The 20,003-nt window shown below is 43.9% G+C and overlaps 1 protein-coding gene across 1 annotated transcript; it reads left to right on the forward strand.

Annotated features, from left to right (window-relative positions):
* The first annotated feature begins 230 nt into the window (after window positions 1-230).
* Window positions 231-18,124, forward strand: INHBA (inhibin subunit beta A). The gene is made up of 3 exons (XM_084897239.1): window positions 231-324; window positions 2,889-3,403; window positions 12,968-18,124. The coding sequence occupies exons 2-3, from the start codon at window positions 3,016-3,018 to the stop codon at window positions 13,858-13,860; spliced, it is 1,281 nt and encodes a 426-aa protein (XP_084753365.1). The 5' UTR covers window positions 231-324; window positions 2,889-3,015; the 3' UTR covers window positions 13,861-18,124.
* The last annotated feature ends 1,879 nt before the right edge of the window (window positions 18,125-20,003 follow it).

Here is a 20,003-nt window from a genome sequence, read left to right on the forward strand (position 1 = left end):
TTCCAGTAGTTTTCTTTAAGGTAGTCTAGTCAGCCAGAGGTTTCCTGCCTCGGGGATCACCCCAAAAGCAGCTAAAAAAGTCTTTCCATTAGATAATGATTATGAAATATGCCTCACACTGGAAAACTAGTCATCTGCTGATGTCATGCTGATTCTAACCAATCAAACAAAGCCCCAGCCCTCCTGTTTGAGTGGTACCAATGTGTGAGTGTACAAGTAAGTAGTACAGTATAAAAGTTCAGAGCCAATACCATGAAGAGGAACTCAGACAGCTCTGACCACATGACACAAGAGGCTGCTGGTGAAAGAGAGAGCACCGGAAAGGTAATGCTTTTTAACTCTTCCTTGGGAGCTGCTCATAGTGAGGATGCTTAGAGGGAATTTTACAACTGACTGGCACTCCATGCACAGGATGGTCTGTGCCTTCTTATACCATCCAGGCAGGTTGACACAGCTTGTAATAGGGCAGCAGGCGGATAGATGATGTGTTTGTGCAACCTATTCAGCACATGGAGAGGGATACACATGCCAAAGAGAAAGCTATTTGTGAAGGGTTACATTCACAAACAGCAAAGGTAGGGAACACACACATATCCCCGCAGAGGGAATCCTGATGCTGATAAATTGCACTGTCTAAATGCTGCTTATTAGGACTCTGGTGTCGTTTGGAGTCATTCAACTTCTAGTTCTATGTCAGACTCTATTGTAAAACTTAATTGGACTACAAAATGCTTTGGATACTGCATCTGTAATGCCAAATAGCTTGATTATAGTATGTATTATATTGCAAAGCTATTTTATTAAACAATTATAATGCAAATGTCCCCTTCCCCATTTTTTTTTTTTCCACCACCCCTCACTAAAGCATTAGGCTGGTGAGGGAATGTTGACAGTCTTAACAATATCGGCGGAGTAACTGGCATTCCTGGAGGTGAAACTCCAAAGGTGATAAAGGGCTTGTGGCACAGAAAGTCTTGCCAGTGATTGTTTTTGGAAGGGGGGACAGTGTATGCAATTCAGGAAAACGTTGTTACTTGTGCAAACCGTCATTTTTCACTCAGTGCCACAACTTTCTCACCCTCCTCCCCTGCCCTCCGATCTTATGCATCCAGCCATGGCATTTATTAACTTTCTCCTCCCCTTTTCCGAATTGTCATGCCTGCCTATACTGCTCTGAACACGCTAGGTGTCAGATATAAGCTGACTGTATCTACAGAAACCGAGAGGGCTTATGTGTGGGAAAGAAACCCAGAGGGAAGGAAAGCTTTAACAGATGGACCTCTTAAAGATACTTCTGCAAGATAAAAGCATTAAGACAGAAAATGAAAAAAGGGGCTGGGGCGGGGGCAGGGAGGAGAATAAAAAAAAAACCAAAACACAACAACAACAACCTCAGCGAGGCTTTGTTTAAAAATCCACATTTTTCTTTGACTGGGAACGCTGAAATCCAGGATGATTTCATCTGTGCTGCTCCTTTGAGAGAGAAAGAAGCCGCCCAGGGGCCAGTCCCTGAACACACGGGTCCAGGATGGGGTGGGGGCTGCAATAAACCCCACAAGACAGAAAAAATAACTCGCCAGTGTATTTTAGAGATGTTTCCCCCCACAGGACCAGTAATTCAAGTTGTGAGAGCGTACTATTTGTGTGACATAATGTGGGAAAGGCCAAGTGAATTGTGCATTTTCTCTATGAAGTCAGGGCGAGTGGTGGTGGGCTGTAGTGTGTGTATGTGTGTGTGTGTGTGTGTGTGTGTGTGTGTGTGTGTGTGTGTGTGCAGGGCAGGAGCGGGTGGCTGCCGAGCAGAGGAGCAGAGGGAAAAGTGCTTCAGATGACTGGCACACATAAAATGCTGCCTGCCTGCCTGTGGATCTGCAGAGTGCCCAGCCCAGCGGCATCCTGCAGTTGGGAAAAGTCAGTGGATTAGATGACCCCAAACAAAAGTTCTGTGGCGCTCGCTCCTGTCAGATCGCCTGCCAGCGTGGACGATCCTGAGCGTTTAACTATGAATGAATGGGGAGCCAGCCCGGAAGATCTCTGGGATTCCCTCAAGCTGGAACTCCTGACTGGCCCTGTGCCCCATAGTCCTCTACCCCTCCTCCCGACCTGCCCTGCCTTCCCCCTGACGTCCCGCACCCTGAGCCCACTCTGGAGGCCAGGGAGCTGGGAGCCGGCCAAGGCTGTGGCCAGGAGAGTGGAGGGCGGCGGGGGCAGCCGGTTCAGTGAAGGATTGAGACAGTGTCTTTACTTGGAGTATTTTTTTTTTCCTCTCCAAAAGAGGAAGAAGGTGAAGCAAGGGGACTGGGCAGAGGCAAAAACAATAGTAGAACACAATTAGGAGCACGTCTTTCAGAAGGGAAAGTGGAACTCCCGAGAAGGGAGATATTTGGAGAGGTGTGTGTGAGGGAGCAGTGAGCAGCAGGAGAGCAGCCTGTCAGAAAACGGCTTTCCCTCCCCTTCCTAATCACAGCCTCTACTCCCAAACTCCCTCCCTCTCCCATTCACTCACTCACTTAGGGCCAATCGTCCTCTCTCTCCCTCTCTCCCTCTCTCCTTCTCTCTCTCCCTCCTTCCTTCCCTCCCTCCCTCTCCCCTCTTCTCTCCCTCTCTCTTCTGTCCCCTTCTCTCCGCTCTCCCTGTCTCTCCCTCCCCCCCCCCATCCTCTCTGTCTCTGTCTCCCCCCCACCCTGTCTCTCCCTCCCTCCCTCTTTCCCTCCCTCCCTCCCTTTTTTCTCTCTCTCTCCCTCCCTCTCTCCCTCCCTCCCTCCTTCTCTTACTCGGAGACAGTCAGAACTCTCCTCCCTGACAGCCACAAACCTACAGCACTGACTGCATTCAGAGAGGGAACCTGCAAAGAAAACTTCACAGAAAACTTTTTGTTCTCGTTCCAGAGAATTTGCTGAAGAGGAGAAGGAAAAAAAACCAAACCAAACCAAACCAAACAAAAAACCTGTGCGTGCGGGGGGAGGACAAGCAGGGCCTTTTAAAAAGGCAACCACAACAACTTTTGCTGCCAGGATGCCCTTGCTTTGGCTGCGAGGATTTCTGTTGGCGAGTTGCTGGATTATAGTGAGGAGTTCCCCTACCCCGGGATCCGAGGGGCCCGGGGCGGACCCCGCCTGCCCGTCCTGTGCACTGACCACCCTGCCCAAGGAGGTACCCAGCGCCCAGCCGGAGATGGTGGAGGCCGTCAAAAAGCACATCTTGAACATGCTGCACTTGAAGAAGAGACCCGAGGTCACCCAGCCGGTGCCCAAGGCAGCGCTTCTGAACGCCATCAAAAAGCTCCATGTGGGCAAAGTGGGGGAGCACGGGTACGTGGAGATAGAGGATGACATCGGCAGGAGGGCAGAAATGAATGAACTGATGGAGCAGACCTCCGAGATCATCACGTTTGCGGAATCAGGTGGGTGCTGGCCCGGGGGGCGGGGGGCGGGGGGGGGCGTCTTTCCCTCACTGTCCTAGGAGCAACTTCTTTTCCCTCCAGCTGGACGCCGCCTGGGAGGGTCATCCTAGGAGGTGGAGGTGGCAGGCAGGCAGGCGGAGGGGGGCTCATGAGGGGGGAGAGGACTTCAGAGACGTGGAACTCAGGAGCCTGGCTCGCGATGGCCAGCTTACACTTGCTGTCTTCCCCGGGGGCACCCGGAGGGAGCTCCGGGGCCAAGCTGAAGCTGGAAGCTGGTCTGGGAGAGGTCTCTCTTGCCTGGTCTGGGAAACCAGGTCTGAGCAGCCTGATGGAAGGAAGCTGGGGCATGTCAGGGGGCTGCGGGGGCACTCAGGAGGCTTTGGGGGGCGGGGGGACCCCATCCAAAGTTTGTGTGGGGGCGGGGGCGGGGTGGGGAGTGTAGGATTGGGGTGGGTGGTCCGGCACAGATGAAGTCACTGTCTTAAAACAAACCTTCCCTTTACGAGTCCAATCAGGGGCCATGGCAGAGAAGCAGGGCAACCCTATAGGAGTGACATTCACTTTTACCTCCAGAAAGTCTGTCTATGAGAGTACAGGCGTCTCATTCTAGGCAGCCAAGAGCGACTGACTTCAGGGGACAGTTGCCATTGACCCGGCAGTCACTTTTAAAAACACTGACTTTTGCTTTCTGAGCTGAGAAAGGAAGGAGGAAAAAAAAAGAGTTTTGTTCTCTGTAAAGTTACTAAGCGCTCTCTGCCAAGGAATGCAACCTTGACAAAGTGCTCTCAGATACTACACTGAACTCTCACTCAATCCTTAAGAGGAAGAACTTTAATAAATAGATTCTAATCTTTGGCTCAGGACCTCCCTAACCTGTTGCTGAAGAGAAAATACCTGTCAAAAAAGTGGAGGCGGAGACCTGGAGCCGGGTCACTCTGAGTTCTGTGACACAGATCCTTCTGCATGCCTACCAGCCCATGCAAGCCTGGGCACACGGCTAGGTCCATGCCATGTTAGCCTCATGGTCCGGCCAGGCTGAGGAATCCTATGGCCTGGCACACCTAGGTGGAAGGGACGCCATTGTGTTGTTGGGTAGAGCATATGGCCAGTGAAGTACGTGCAGGGGCTCCCAGCACTTCTGCTGGAAAGTTTGCCGCAGCAGCAGTGTAAACATTAAGGGCAGCACTCAGAATTTCCAGTCCCGAAAACCTGTTGACTCAGAGGTTCTGTTTTCAAGAAAACCCTCCGAGACACGGCATCCTTTTGGGGGAGAACACAGGCCGGTTGGCTTCCTGGCTTCCCCCCCTTGAGGAGCCCTGAGGTCCTGTTAGCTTCCCGGCAGGGTAGGTTAGCTCTCTCATCAGAGCAACATTCTTTTAAAGGTCTTGCTTTCCCTAAAACTCTTTCTGGATAGAGGCCCCCAAGGCCATGATGATTAGGACTTTATTTTTTGAGGCTTTTGGAGGAAAGTCAGTCAGGAGGGGGTTTCAAGTTGCCACCCAGTTTCCCTCCGCCTTTCCTGTGGCCAGCGAGGTGGAAGAGAAAGTGTTTGATGGCGCTGGGTCCTGCGCAGGGAATGGGTTCCAGCAGTCCAGAGGGCTGCTCCCTGGCCTGACGCAGAGGGACCCTGTGAGTTTTTATATGCCAGTTGCCACACAGGATGGCCTTAATTGCAGCTCCTCCTCAATTGCCTTTACCACATCGGATGGCTAAGTATACCGATGCCTTTACGTTAAAACATTGACTACTTTTAATATACACCTGGTGCTAGCAAGATGTCCTGCTTTCTCACTTAGCTGACTTGAATAGCAAGCTGCTCTCTTGGCATTGGAAGATTGTGCAGTGAAAGAATTTGACCTTTTATATATATAATTTTTATTGACTTCATCTCAGTGCCACTCTTTTACTAAGTTATGTGAAATCTTGTCGTTTTTTAAAACTTTTATTTTTTAAATGTTTTTTTAAATTGAGAGAGAGGAACAGAGATGGAGAGAGAGAGAAACATTGATGTGAGAGGAAAACATTGACCCATTGCCTCCCTTATGCACCTCACAACCTGAGTATGTGCCCTGACATGGGATCGAATCAGTGACCTCTTGTTGCATGGGGTGACGCTCAACCAACTGAGACACACCGGCCAGAGCTTAAAACTTTTCTGCTAGGTGTTTAGTTAGAAAGAAATTGAGCTATTTTTTAAAGGTGATTCACTTGGCTCACATGTTGACTAAAGTTTAAGGTTAGTAATGGAAAACTACTTCTGGTTGAGTTTACAACTCAGTTTTGGGTGAGCTGCTGGATTCTAGACAAGGTTGATTGCACTTGCTCATTTTTCCCATCTGAGAAGTTTCACACACCAACTTCAGGTTGTATTAGTATGATTTCGCAGATTTGATGATTGCTATATGCACACCTATTCTCCAAAGAGAGCACCATGTGAGTACTTTGCTGCTGTTTTCCTGGGAAAGAGATTTATCATCTGAATGATTATAGTTAATATCTGAAAACATTTTATTGCTTTTGGAATAATCCAACTTCAATAAAATTCAAAGTATGTCAAAGGTCAAAGACTTTTGGAGAATAGCAAGGGACATGTATTTTTCTTTCCCTTATAAACTATTTGGTATAGCATAGACTCCAGCCAATAAGTGTCACCTGTACGCTTACCTCAGATGCATACCATAGATGCACCTCTCAACTGCAAGATTCCTCATAGTTAGTTGTTGCTCCTAGTCTCTTTGATGGCTGAATAAAGCCAAGACATGGCCACAGCAGTGGAAGAACTGCAAAAGTTCAAGTGCTTAGAACTCTTTGAACTGATTCTGCCCCACTGTGCTCAGGTGGAAAGTGCCCCATTTCTGTAAAACTGATGGGAGTTGTTATTGAGTAGGTGGCTGGGAATCACTCTTAAACTCTCTGAAATGTGTTCCAACCAACAAAAATTATGTTATTTTTATTTATGTCACCCAAGATTGCCCAGCCATTTTTTTGCATGGCTGGCACAGAACCCCCGTGTTTACGTTAAAACTTAAAGGAAAGGAAGATGTCAAGCCAACACTCACTACCATTGTCATTGAAACTAAAGTCAGTGGCCTTCTTGACTGCTATATCTTAGTATCATATTTTGATTTGTGACAATAGCTGGCCAGTCAATGTATCATGACAATCTATCGATGAGTCCCCATATGCTGCCAAATTTATAGGCTGGTTCTGGTAATTAAGTTGGCAATTGATAGCATTTATTGAAGAGAGACAAATGAAACATTAAAGACTAGAAAATGCTTACATAGTCAGGTATGGTTGAAAGCAACATTGATTCTTCCCTTTTGGAGAGTCTAGTTCCAGAAGATGAGTTTCAAAGGTGCACTTCCCAAACAGGGGTCTAACAAGGCTTGCTGGGGTGGCTATTTCCCCCACCCCAAGAAAGCTATCTTAAGGTGGAGTTGATTTCCACCATCATATTCCAGTCTTCTGGACTTTTCTTCGAAAATCCCTTACTGCAGAGTGTTTTTACACACTTTCTTCTCTGAGTAATGGGAAACGATGGGCCACAAGAGGGCGCATTCCAAAGACTTTTTGCTTCTTCCCAGTTAATCTTTTAGGGAAACACAATTTCACCTCCTGGAAGGCCCAGTCTGTAGCACACTAATCACAGTGATTATCCGTTACTGCTCTCTTCCTCTCATCCAGGAAATGTTAGGGTTTTATAGGAAGGGAGGAACATGGCTACCTGGAATACATTAAACAAGACAGAAGGAAAAGTGGTGCCTGTGAACTTTCCCAAGCTCTACGGAAGACAGTGGGATGATAAATTTCAGAAGCAAACAAAACAGTGCATGGAGAAATGTGACCATGAATCATCAGCCATACTGATTTGCTCACACATCTCCCCATAATACGGCTGCCTGGGCTCTTGCAAAAAACTGTCCCCTGATTTTGTTGCCTCATTTGCTTGTCTTATCAATGCTTCTCACACAGGACAAATGATAAGTGGATGTGAACAAGGGGGAAAAGCCTACTTATTTAACGCCTTGTGGGAACATAGTGTGCAGTTTCAGAGGATGTGCTTGTTTCCAAACTGAGCATGTGGAGAGGATGGTGGAGGAAAGAGGAGAGAGAACAGAGGTCGGGCTGTGCACGAGGTGTGTTGAGAGCGGGAGGATGTCAGGGTAGGAACTCAATTGTAACGTTCTGAGACCTGGGAGGAATACCTTCCCAGGCACTTCTCACGAAAACACCGATTTGTCTTGGCCCTTTTTGCTAAAATATACTTGTAGCTTAGAATTCTTTAGCCTGAAATGGGTCCTAGATCTCAAATCAAGAGTAAAGGTTCCCAGGATCTTTGGAAGGAGTTTCCAAAAGTCTGCGAGTTGAACCTTAGCAATTTATTCTTCTTTTAGGGGCCCTAAACCCCTTTCTCTCTAAATATCTAACTGGCTTATTTTTCATCCCTTTTTAAATGAAAGTGCAAGAATGTAGGTGATCATTGAAATTCCATAGCGTGTCCTTAGCACATATATTAAGGCTGAAAAATCAATCAAGACCATGTATGACCAAACGTGCAGTCTTGCTACAGACAGGACCCTTGACTGCAGGTGAAAGGAGGCATAGCGCTCTTGTCCTCACTGGCTGCTTATGCAGAACCCCCTGGGGGCAAAGTTAGTTATGCAGAACCCTCTGGAGGCTTCAGAAAACACACACGCAGTCACTGGTGGCTCTGTCTGCCCCCACCAGTGACTATACCATACCTAGGCACAGTGAAACCCTGGTGAAGAACAGAGCATTACGTTAACAGTCATATTTTACAGGGAGGCTCTTGCCCACAAGATGAGTTCAAATTCTCTATACACAACAAGGCTTTCCACATTCACAATGGACCTAGTACCCACAGATAGAAGGGCGTCATACTTTATACAGGACCCTGGTGAGGAAAACAAAACAAAAAGGAAACACTGAGTGTATTGCTTAATTCATTGGAAATGTTCTTAAGCCCGTCTGCCCACAGATTTGAATTACTGGACATGAAGGATGAGCAGCATCCCAGTGTGGGGGAAGGGAAGAATGTAACCCTTTTGTGATGGGGATATGACAGACATTTGAAAAAATCCTGAAAGCAGAGGACAGTCTGTTGTCAGGTGTCATTACTCCCAGCTTCCCACGCCTTCCCTTTTTCTAACCCCTCCCACCGGCAACATTTCACAGGTGTCCCCTCCCTGTAAGAGGCAAAGTTTAGCTCTTCTCCCATTTTTAGGCATTTTTAAAATATCTCCCTTTGGTATATGTCCATTGAGGTCTAAGTGATGAAATATTATCACCCACAAGGATTTGTGTGGGACTCTCTTGGTGAATTACTCAGGCAGAGCAGGCTGTGTGATATAAGCCTTGCTCACAAGCGTCAGGGAGGAAAAAATAGCACAGAGGCTGGAAAGAGTATCAGCAGAGCAGGTAATGAAAGGTTAGCAAAGCCACCAGCGGCATCTTATTCAATAGGTAATCTTGGAGGAGCCCAGTGTGCACCTGTAGAAACTGAAATGCTGTTACCTGCTCACAAAGCATCATGGGAAGGCTTCCATTTCAGGATCTCACAGCAGGAGATATTTAAGTCAATCCTGAAACCGATCAGTAATTGATCCTAAACACCTAAGTCTTAGGTAACCTCCTTCTATTTTTCAAATTGTTACGCACACAGATTGGAAGAGGGCACCATTCTGAAAGCATCGCTGCAGTATAGCAATCTCTCTCAGGTAACATACACATAAAGGGAATAGAATCAAGAAGCTAGTTCTAGTTCCCATCCCTAAGAAATAGGAAGGCTGTCATTCCTTTCTGAAACCTACAACCTCAACAGATATTCATTTCACCTCAGCTTCTAGCTGTCTCATTCTCCCCACCCCCTTCTGCCATGAAAGCTAAATGTAAAAGAAAAAAAAAAATGCACTGTTCAATAAGTCAGAACACAATAGAACTTTTAAAAATGTACCTGCATACAAGGTAGATTTTAAGAAGACTTGATTCTCTCTCTTCCCCCTGTTCTCCTGAGCATTATGGCAACAGCATTTTCACGAAATGGGATCTCAGTTTTATTTTATTCCTGACAAAATATCGTGCAACATACAAATAGCAGTTCCAGAAATGGACACCAGGAGAAGGAGGCGACAGGCATGTCAATTAGCGAGGGGAAAATCCAAATGTCAGAACTATGGGGGAGAGATGCAGCATGCCGGCAAAGGATGGGAATACAGAGAAGCGTGTTCGGCGCCGTTAATGAAAAACCAGTGCGTAAATCAGCGCCGCTGCGCTCCGCAGTGCCAGGGGGTGCCGTGCAGTGACTTCTCCGCTAGGACCGGGATGAAAGTCATTTTCTGATGACTCTCTGATCCTAATATAACGGCACCTGACAGATTGAGTCCCCTCTAATGAGTACTCTCTTTGTACAATCCTCTCTCAGGAACGCGAAATCATTTGCTTCTGAGTACAGCAGCCTGTGAAGAAGGGGTGGGGCTAGCTCCTGCATTAGAAACCTGATCTTGTGAAAGGAGAGGCTGTCCTGTAGGCTTGCTGCTTGAAGTAAGCAGCCTGGGGCCTTACACATCTATGTGCATATACTGTCACTGGGTCACCTCCAAGGAGCCCTCCCTCTGCCCCCTCCTTCTCTCCCTCTCCCTCTATCACCCATCCCCCAGCTTCTGTAAACATCTCTGCATTTTATTCATGGAAAGTCCAATGTGTGGGTTCAAGTTGCCACCTGTCCCCTCTCTTACCTGAGGGCCATCTACCTTCACCCTAGCCCCTCCAGGCAAGCATGGGGCAGAGCAGAGCAGCACCTGTGGGAATGGGTTATCTGAAACCTAGTGCTCTCATCCCTGGGACAGGTCAGATGCTTCAGTTTCAAACTCATTCCTAGAAAGAGAGAGAGAGAGAGAGAGAGAGAGAGAGAGAGAGAGAGAGAGAGAGAGAAAGAGAGAGAGAGAGAGAGAGGAGAGAGAGAAGGAACAAAAAACACAACCGTGTGCCCTCTGATTCCTCTATTTTCGCAGCTACTATCTCTCTGTCTTTAGAGTGGCATCCTACACAGCTTAGGGTTCAGAAGCTGGCCTGCTTAGAGCAGAAGGGAGAGCATCAGGGGCTTGTGAATGTCCTCCAATAGCAGGACCTGTGGCCTCAGTGGAGCCTGCCGCTCTCATGGGTGGGCTGGTCTTCAGAGGGTGGTAGGCTTTGGCCGCCATTACAACTCTGGTCTTGGGGAAACCCTACCTCCACCTTAAAGCCAGCTGCTGATCTTCTTTTTACATTTAAATGACTACGCTCCCCTTCCTGGAATCTTCTCTTTGCTTTCTTAAAACAACAAAACAAAACTGAACATCAACAACAACAAAAACCCACCAATTTTTAGCAGAGGGGAATACTGGCTTCACTTCTTTTTAAAAGTCAGCATGCTTCCTAAAAAAAAAAAGACAGCTTTACCCTCTAACTGCTCCTCGCTCTGGTGATTGAACCATAAACCCAGCTTTCTGTTCATTTCACCTTCTGCCAGCGACCTGAGGTCAAAGGAGCGCTCCTCACCACCGCCGTCAAGGCCAGGGTCCTAGCATGTTCATACAAAGATACCAGAGAGCCTTTGCTGTGCAGCCCTCCGTGGCCCTGGCCTCAGGGAATTTACCACTATCATAATCACCGTGTGCAGCGTGTGTTAAATTAAGAACAGAATCTGCAGTGCACAATGCACAGAGAAGCTGCCTTCTGCTGCAGGGAACTTGAAACTGTGCCTAGAATTTATGGTGCCGTAAACATCTCAGGGTGGAGAGTGATAAGTACGGCCAGATTTCCGTTAGCTATAGAAGTCCAGGCAGAGGACCCTCCTCGGGAATCGTAAGCTCTGAGAGGAACTTATTTAAAACTGTAATCGGATTTGTACACGGAATGCATGTGTGCTAGGCAGCTCTAAGCAGGTACATGCAGAAGGGGGTCGTGAAAAGAGGGCATGTTTCATATACTACCCAGGGGTGAGGTGGAAGTGAGGAAAAATACTTCTTCAATAAAAAATTCTAGTCTGAACACCTGTCCCTTAGAGTACCCATTGCCCATGAATAAATAGACAGGTGCCAGTGGAAAGAGAAGGAAACAGGTGACTTTCTTATGTTTGAGTTAGGCAAGAACTGAGTGTTTGCAGAATCCAATCACTCCACCCATGTAGGGATTTTCCCTCTGTTAGAGCAGTTGTTATCACTGGTGCTTATTGCGCTGCATTGAAGGAAGGAGACAGAAATGGGGGATTCAGAGTTAGCAGGTAGATCTCTTAATATAAAATAATGATAAGGATGCTGCCACCTACTTTCTGCTAAACACTGTGCACAATAGATAGGACCTCAGACCCGGGCATCCTAGACCGGACTGGCAGGAGATGTTAGAGAAGGCTTCCAGAGTAAGTGGTATCTTCCCTTCTGCAATCTGTTCTTATGAAGGGCAGCCACCAAGGGTTGTGTGTTGGGAGGAGTACTCTAGGCAGAAAGAACTGCAGGCGTGTCACTGCCCAGGGGTAAAAGGATGTATGCGATGTTCACCACGTCAGACGAACACAGAGGGCTGGATCGCAGAGGATGGGATGCAGAGAGCGCTGAGGACGAGGGCAGAAGCAGTCCAGGCAGAGTGCAGTGTTCTGGGTAGTCCCTGTTTTAAACCGAAGGAAATAGAAACTCAGAAAAGGACTGTAAAGAGCGAGGGGCATGATCAGACCCACCCTTGGAAAAGATTATGCTCTCCATTTCCTGGAGCAAAGATTGCAGAGGGCTTGTTCCCCACTGGAGAGGCAGAAGAAAGAGCAAGCAGATGCTGAGACCAGCCAAGAAGAGATGGGGAGGGAAGCAGGTTGTGACGAGGGAGGAGGAGGCTAAAAGCCACACAGACTTCTGAGGCTGGGGGTGGGGTTAAGGGGTTCTCTGCATATTTGTGTGGGAATAATAGACCCATAGCTTGCTGGTGCTTACAGTGTGTTTTTATTTGTGTCATTCCATTGGATCCTCCCAAACCTATCGGAGAATGGGTCAAATGTCAGCTGTGATCCCCACTTGATAGAAGATGAAACTGAGATGAAACAATTAATCAATAGGCGCAGCCCCCTTCAGCCCCTAGACACACTCAGTTCTAGGCCATGCTCTTTCTAGAGCAAGAGCTGAGCTCCTGTAAAAGGCCAGAGAATAAATAATGTTAGCTTTGTGGGCCAGTCTCTGTGGTAGCTACCGACCTTCATATTAAAGTGCAAAAGTAGCTGCAGACAAACCTATAAAGAAATAAGCATAGCTGTGGTCCAATAAAACTTTATTTATTGGCACTGACGTTTACATTATTGAATATAATTTTCACGTGTTATAAAATACAATTTTTCTTCAATCACTTAGAAGTGTCAAAACCTGTGGGCCTTAATTGGCCTGTGGGCCATACTTTGTTGCTCCCCTTTCCAGATGGTCTGTAGCAGACGCCCCACGGCGGTCTGAAATTAGTGAGTAGCCGAAAACACAGAAACTAACATGTACCCCCCTCTCTCTCTTGTGCTGTGTGTTTCATTCTCAGGCGCCACCAGGAAGACGCTGCACTTTGAGATTTCCAAAGAGGGCAGTGACCTGTCAGTGGTGGAGCGTGCAGAAATCTGGCTCTTCCTGAAAGTCCCCAAGGCCAACAGGAACAGGACCAAAGTCACTATCCGTCTCTTTCAGCAGCTGAAGCATCCGCAGGGCAGCTTGGACACGGGGGACGAGGCTGAGGCCGTTGGATTAATGGGGGAGAGGAGTGAACTGTTGATATCGGAAAAGGCAGTGGATGCTCGGAAGAGCACCTGGCACATCTTTCCCGTCTCCAGCAGCATCCAGCGGTTGCTGGACCAGGGCAGGAGCTCCCTGGATATTCGGATTGCCTGTGAACAGTGCCATGAGACTGGTGCCAGCCTCGTGCTCATGGGCAAGAAGAAGAAGAAAGAAGAGGAGGGGGAAGGAAAGAAAAAGGCCGGAGGAGAAGGAGGGGCGGGAGGAGACGAGGAGAAGGAGCAGTCCCATAGACCTTTCCTCATGCTGCAGGCCCGCCAATCGGAAGACCACCCCCATCGGAGACGGCGGCGGGGCTTGGAGTGTGATGGCAAGGTCAACATCTGCTGTAAGAAACAGTTCTTTGTCAGCTTCAAGGACATTGGCTGGAATGACTGGATCATCGCTCCCTCTGGCTATCATGCCAACTACTGTGAGGGTGAGTGCCCGAGCCACATAGCAGGCACGTCGGGGTCATCGCTCTCCTTCCATTCCACCGTCATCAACCACTACCGCATGCGGGGGTACAGCCCCTTCTCCAACCTCAAGTCGTGCTGTGTGCCCACCAAGCTGAGACCCATGTCCATGTTGTACTATGATGACGGGCAGAACATCATCAAGAAGGACATTCAGAACATGATCGTGGAGGAGTGTGGGTGCTCGTAGAGTGCCCAGCCCAGGGGGAACGGGAACAAGGGTTGTCCAAGAGAGGACGGCGGCAAAATGAAGAAATGTTTAAGGTTTCTGAGAAAAAAAACACATATAAGAAATTAAAAACAAAAACTAAAAACTAAACCTGAAACAGATAAAGGAAGATGTGGAGACATTCCCTATCCGGGGCTCCGAGATGAAGCAGTGAAGGAGATGGGAAGTGAGAAGGAGAGGCAGAACGGAGTATCCTTCATTTCTTCTGATATCAGAGTGGTGATATCAGTCGTGTGACCAGGAGCATTGTCCTGTCCTTTTCAGTTCCCTTTCAGGGTGAGCCCGGAAGTCAGCTTGTCTAGTCTGCAGTGACGTGGGCTAGCCCAACCCAAATAGCATCTATAGAAAGCCATGAATTTGGAAGGGCCGGTTATAGGCACTTTCCCACCCAGTTACCCAGGTTGTAAGGTATGTCTGCGTGACCCTCTCTCTGTGTATAGCAGTGTGCTAACCCCCGCCCCATACATACACACATGCACACATGCTACAGACCCTGCACACTCAGACACCCTCCCCAGACACACACACACACACACACACACACACACACACACACACACACCGAGGCATTTCTACACACCAAGATGCATCCATGTACTGATAAAAGAACCATAGTGTGCAGGTGGTCACACTTCCTTTCTCCGCAACAAAACAAAACAACACAAAAGCCAACAACAAAATTGAGAACAAGACTAGAAGAGTAAAAGATCAAGGAAAAAAGAATACCAAGTTATATTTCGTTAAGGTGCTTATGATCCTAGAACTATGCAACCTAATAGGTTTGAAACTGTTTACCTGAGAGAGAAACAAAAAGAGAGACTTTTTTGTATTGGAAGTAACCTGATTAATTTTTATTTTCTTCAAGGAGAGATACTTGAAAGGAATATGTTTGTCCATGTGTTGGATCCAAACATTTCTATATTTTGTAAATGTTGTGTTTCTTTTTTTTTTTTTTTTTATCGTTTACTATTTGCACTACAATGGTGTTTGACCTGTCCAATCCTTATTTAACAAGTATTTTCTTTGGGTGGGGGTGGGAGGGGTAAAAGCTGCACTTAATGTGAGCTATAAAAGAACTGCTACAGCACACAAAAATAGCTATTTTTATTATTATAATTATTATTATTATTTTGTACCTTAAAAATAGACACATACACCAAAGACATTTGTGTGAGCCTTTAAACAGTCTGTCTGTGGTTGGTTATCATTCACCATCAATGAGTCAGGGGTTGAGATATTCAAGGTGGAGTAGGGTAGATTGTGTTCAGGCCTAAAAGACCTGAGAAGTTTGATTTTTGACTCCTTTTATATTCATGAAACAGGACATTTCATACTGGATGTACAGTAGTTGTACACTGTTGGATATCAAGTTTAATCAAATTCATGAAATGCTACATGCTTGTATATGTATATATACATTGCTTGTGCATATGCATATCTGTGTGTATATATACATGTATTCCATCATGTCCATACACATTTTAAGCACTTCAGGCTGTCATTTTTTAATGTTTTTAAAGAAATGAATGTTTGTGTGCAAAACACAGTATTTTTAAAAAGGAGAGGTTATAGTTTTTTCTTTTACTCTGAACGAGGTGGGCACATTTCAAAAAGTTTGATGGGAAAAAGCCTGGAAATTCCAGTGAATATTCAGCAAGGCCCTCTTTCCATGGACAGAGATCCAATCTCCTCCTCTTCCTCGTCCCCCATTCCCAGCCTACAAGTTATTCCCTGCTGGACAAACAGGAAACTCCTGTTCATCAAAGCTCTAGGCTGACTTTACTTTTTTGCAGCTTATATTGATATTTATTATCTTTTGGAATCAATCTTAAATGAGAAGCTTTTCCAGAAAAAAATATTTAACTTTTAGTCCAGAATAAAAGAGTTAAAGAGTTAAGTGCAATTTTTAAAAATGCTTCAGACCTGATTGTGAGAACTATTAGGACTAAGTAATGTTGTTGTCACTCATTAAAAAAGATAAATAATTTGGTAGAGGGTGTTAGAGTAGAATTAAGGAAGAGGATAGTTAAGAAGAGGCAGGAATGCGAGCAGGAGTAAAAACCCCTAGTATTTTAATTTATAGCCCAGATCTTTGATGTATAAGTTGATATGTATTAATTCAAATGCAAATATCAAAGTACATGCTTAAAGCTAAATTCTTACTAGTTTATTTAACAGTATTTAGTTTGCCTAAAACATCTCCAAGTTAATCATTTATGTGCTTTCTAAAATAATACAGAGCCTTATTTTTACTGATTTGTTTGCCAAAATTTTAAAAAAATTCTAATAATTGGGGAAAATTACAGTCATTAATGTTTTGTATAATATCGAGACCTCAGCCCTCTGTCAGTTCATAGGTTTAAAAAAATAATTAGCTGTAAGAAAATAAAATATTAGTGAGAAACCAAATGTTACCAAAGGTGGTTTAGCTGTTGTATTAGATCCGTGTATGGTAACACTAGGCTGTGCTTAGGCAAATCACTTTAATGTCATTATCTGGCAGATATACTTACTACACTGCAGACATTTACTATTTCTTATGCAGGAAACAGCATGTACTGCAGGAGAGTGGATTCTAATTATGAGAAGGAGACTACAATTGGTACTTAACTTCCTCCCTCTTAACCGCTCACCAGGAAATCAGTCAGGTGGGAAAGCTGGGTATGTGAGGAAAGTTTTAAGGAGGGGAGTGGGTGTCAATGTTCATATTTTACGAACTTTTATTTAAAAAAAAAAGTTGAACGTTGAGGGCTTTTGAACTGCCTCTTATTTGGTACTGGATCAAAAATAGAATAGGGAATCAAATGCTAGTTCACTATAAAATAGCAAAGGTGACCAAGGCCATGGATAAAGCAAAAGGTGACAAAAACAGTTGACATAGATGCCATTTCAAATATATATGCCATCTTTTTAAGCCCTGTAAGTCCTCAACATATTGGGGGTGAGAGGGAGTTTTGAACAGTGACAACAATAGTGATAAGCAGAGCAAAATGAAATTCCATGAGAGAATATTTTAATGGGATGATTTATTTTAAATTAATTAGGTTATCACACACTTGTAAACTTTAACCTATTTCATTAAATTTATATGGTCTTGAAATAGAATTATAAATTGCTAATACCTTTAATAATCTTGGAAGATATGCAGCCTTGTGAACCACTGTACTTTTCATGTAGCAGCATGAGACCAAAAGAAAAAGCTTTTAAATTCTACCGTATTGGGTTTTACATAGTATGTTTTCCTTGATCTAATCTTAGCATCTTTCCATTCTTTCTCTAGAGCTAATTTCTATGCTCTTAAAAAAATCTACCCACACCAACTTTAAAAGCTCTGAAAAGCATTTGCCACCAAATAGCTTTGAAGAATGGTAACTATTTGTACGTTGTATCGAAACTTTTGTTCTTTTGCTAAAAAGTAAGACAAGTTTCAGCACACTGAGTTGGAATTTTCTTGTCCCCAAAGACCAATCAATTTCTTATTTATTTAAGATTGATTCCACACTCTGTTTTCAAGGAGATTGCCTGCATTCTCCTCTTACGTAGAGCAAGGGAATTTTTATTTCACCCCCATGGGATTGGACCTTGAGGTGACTCTAAAAAAAAAGAGAGAGAACTAAAATGCCTCAGTTGTACTGAGCTTAGATTCAAATGATCATGTTCACTTGAAAAAAAAATATTTCCTGTGGGCCTTTTGGCAACTTCCCTTTGCAATGTAAAGAAAAACTTAGTCACCCTGAAAACCTACACAATAAATGAAACTTGTAGATGTGGGCAGAAGGTTTGGGGGTGGACATTGTATGTGTTTAAATTAAACCCTTTGTCACTGAGAAGCTGTTGTATGGGTCAGAGAAAATGAATGCTTAGAAGCTGTTCACATCTTCAAGAACAGAAACAAACCACATGTCTCAGCTATATTATTTATTTTTATGCATAGAGTGAATCATTTCTTCTGTATTATTTCCAATGGGTTTTACCCTCTATTTAAATGTTTTGAAAAAACAGTGCAAATGACAATGGGTTGATATTTTTCTTTAAAAGAAAAATATAATTATGAAAGCCAAGATAACCTGAAGCCTGTTTTGTTATAAAAGTTTTTATGTTCTGTGGTTGATGTTGTTTGTTTGTTTGTTTTTATTTTGTTTATTTTTTTGACATACTACATGCAGTTCTTTAACCAATGTCTGTTTGGCTAATGTAATTAAAGTTGTTAATTTATATGAGTGCATTTCAACTATGTCAATGGTTTCTTAATATTTATTGTGTAGAAGTACTGGTAATTTTTTATTTACAATATGTTTAAAGAGATAACAGTTTGATATGTTTTCATGTGTTTATAGCAGAAGTTATTTATTTCTATGGCATTCCAGCGGATATTTTGGTGTTTGCAAGGCATGCAGTCAATATTTTGTACAGTTAGTGGACAGTATTCAGCAACGCCTGATAGCTTCTTTGGCCTTATGTTAAATAAAAAGACCTGTTTGGGATTTATTTTTTATTTTATGTCTTATTGGTTTTCCAAGATCAACTCTGCACACATATTGCTACATCCTCTTCTGGGTTATAATTTTGTTCCTACTGTAACTATATGGAAAGAGTATGAGAAACAGATTGAATGGGAGAGAAAGGACAAAAGCTAAAATGAGAGCTCATATAGAAAAAGAATACATATTGCTATGCAGAGATTTGTAATGGGCTGCAGATGCTTGACCAGCAATGTTTATATTCATTTTGTTAATTTCCCATTTCTCAAACTGGAGTGGCAAGTAACATGAAATAGAGATTTTTTCCCCTCCCTTCTTCCCTCCTACTTTCTTTTCTCCACCTCTTTCTCCCTCCTTCTTCCTTCCTTCCTTCTTTTATTTCTTCCTCATTTCCTTTCTGGCTAGAAATCTGGAATTATACAACAGAGCAACTAAAGCTAGGTAACTGGATACATAGGGGGGAAAGTGCTTGGACCAACAGGACCAATTTGAAATCACAGTAGAGCCTATAATTAATTGATTGGTCAACTTTTCCTTCTCCAGGTTTTTCTCTAGAATTTGTGCCTATCTCAGAGGTTTTTACTGGAAAACTAAATTTATAAATGCTCAGATGAACCAAGCATGTGCCTAGTTTTTCTTCTTTCATATATCATCATTTTTAACTACTCTGAACAGTAAACATTGTTATTCCTCCTTTTACTGATGTATCTGAGGCATGAAGTAACATTAATAGGAACTAGGATTCTAAGTCAGCTCTATATTCAGTCCTAAAGTTAATTTTCTTTTTGCTGTTTCATGCTTCCATTTTGCAATAATTTTCATTTCTACTGAGAAAAAAGGGAGGGGAGGGAGGAGTTGAGTGTTGAACATACTGCTAACTTTTTAACACAAACAGTTTATACTCACCAGATAGTCCATTTGTACTTATCTCCAAGTGAAATGCCAACTTCATATAAATTCATACTAAATCCCTTTTATTTGTTTTAGGTAGGAAAGTTCCAGGGTTAAAAAAGAAAAAGAAAATGGAGTTGCTATAGTTTTGCTTTATATTAATTAACTCTGTTCTATTTTTCTGTTCTTATATTTTGGTAGAAGATACCTTCTGTCCAAAATATTTTACTTTATGGGCCCACTGTGTGTGTGTGTGTGTGTGTGTGTGTGTGTGTGTTGCATGAGCACACAAATTAAAAGTCATTTCCTGCTACGTTTAAAAATGAATGCATTTTAGGAACTGTGTAAAAATTCCACAGAATCACAAATAAGTAATATTATTAGGAAATTTATATGGATGTTATTGTAATTAAGGCAAAAATAACAAAGAAAACAGTTGAGGTCAGGTACAGAAAATTTTATGAATATCTATTTATAATATACAATGTATATCTGTTATATATGTTACATGCCTAACATATATGATATATAGAGAGAATATTTCATCATTTCAAGGAAAATCTAAATCCTCACATAGAGGTTTAATCCTTTCCAAGAAAACATTTGTCTGGGATGTGACCAAACAAAAGGATTAGAGCAGGGCAAAAATTCCTCCTTGCATAAATCAAGTACCAGCTTCTTTAATAGAATTCTGGTGTTTCTGCATTGATCCAATTTTGAGTCTTCTCTTGG

This window comes from Pipistrellus hanaki, assembly GCF_964339955.1.
Source record: "Pipistrellus hanaki genome assembly, chromosome: 10".
NCBI classification, from domain to species: domain Eukaryota; kingdom Metazoa; phylum Chordata; class Mammalia; order Chiroptera; family Vespertilionidae; genus Pipistrellus; species Pipistrellus hanaki.